The 1,051-nt window shown below is 35.3% G+C and overlaps 1 protein-coding gene across 1 annotated transcript in view; it reads right to left on the bottom strand.

The window, feature by feature from the left end:
- Positions 1-1,051, bottom strand: part of LOC107574083 (NACHT, LRR and PYD domains-containing protein 3-like) — a gene marked incomplete at both ends in the record, with an annotated part of 9,637 nt that overhangs the window by 4,649 nt on the left and 3,937 nt on the right. Inside the window, one exon of the mRNA XM_016260554.1 lies at positions 43-202. Within this exon, the coding sequence (XP_016116040.1) occupies positions 43-202 (160 nt within the window). The remainder of the gene's footprint in view (positions 1-42; positions 203-1,051) is intronic.

Consider the following 1,051-nt stretch of genomic DNA (forward strand, 5'->3'; position numbering starts at 1 on the left):
TCTTTGGCCAGATTCTCATCCATTAATCTTTTTCTGAAGTACTCCTCCTTTTGTGCATCATTGAATCCTCGTATCTCTGTCAGCCGGTCGATACAGTCAGGAGGAATCTTACTGGCAGCTGCTGGTCTGCTGGTGATCCAGATGAGAGCAGAAGGAAGCAGATTTCCCTTGATGAGGTTCGTTAGGAGAACATCCAGAGAGGCTGGTGATGAAACATCAGACCACGTCTCATTATCCTTAAAGTTTACAGGAAGTCGACATTCATCCAATCCATCAAGAATGAACAGGACTTTGAATTGATTTCTTTTTGTGAGATTCAGTTCTTTTGTCTCTGGGAAAAACTGAGCTATAATGTCCATCAAACTTAGTTTTTCTTGCTCTTTTAAGTTCATCTCTCTAAATGGAAGAGGAAATATGAAGCTGATATCTTGATTTTCTTTTCCTTCGGCCCAATCCAGAACAAACTTCTGCACAGAGACTGATTTTCCGATGCCAGCAACTCCTTTTGTCAGTACAGTTCTGATCTGCTCGTCTTCTTCAGGTGCTTCAAACACATTTGTGCACTCAACCTGTATCTCCTGTGATTCACGACGTCTGGTCAAGTTGAGACAAATGTTAATTAGCTGTAAATATGAATTAAAATAGGTTCTCATTCTTATTTTATGGGTTCTTAAAAAGAAAAACGAGAAATAAAATTTGTCACACTCTTATTTAATAACATATTTATTATCATTATTAAATATTCTTGAAAATGTTTTATTACCTGGAAGATCTGCAGGAGACTGTCTGTAAAATGCTTGTGGTTCCTGTGAGACTGTAAATCTGGATCTAATGTTTCATACTGAAACCTGATAGTAAATAAAATAAATCAAAATACTGCATTTTTAGGGAAAAAAGATATGACCAAAATATCTTGTAAATATTTTTAGCAACGAGAAAAACAATACTGTGATAAATTTATGAACTATAAGTTTTATGATAATTATTCGCTGATACACTTTCTGAAACAGTCTATGTTTAAAGAGAAATAAGAAACACATCAAATACCGTT

Source organism: Sinocyclocheilus grahami, unplaced genomic scaffold (assembly GCF_001515645.1).
Source record: "Sinocyclocheilus grahami isolate Dianchi unplaced genomic scaffold, SAMN03320097.WGS_v1.1 scaffold2113.1, whole genome shotgun sequence".
In the NCBI taxonomy this organism is placed as follows: domain Eukaryota; kingdom Metazoa; phylum Chordata; class Actinopteri; order Cypriniformes; family Cyprinidae; genus Sinocyclocheilus; species Sinocyclocheilus grahami.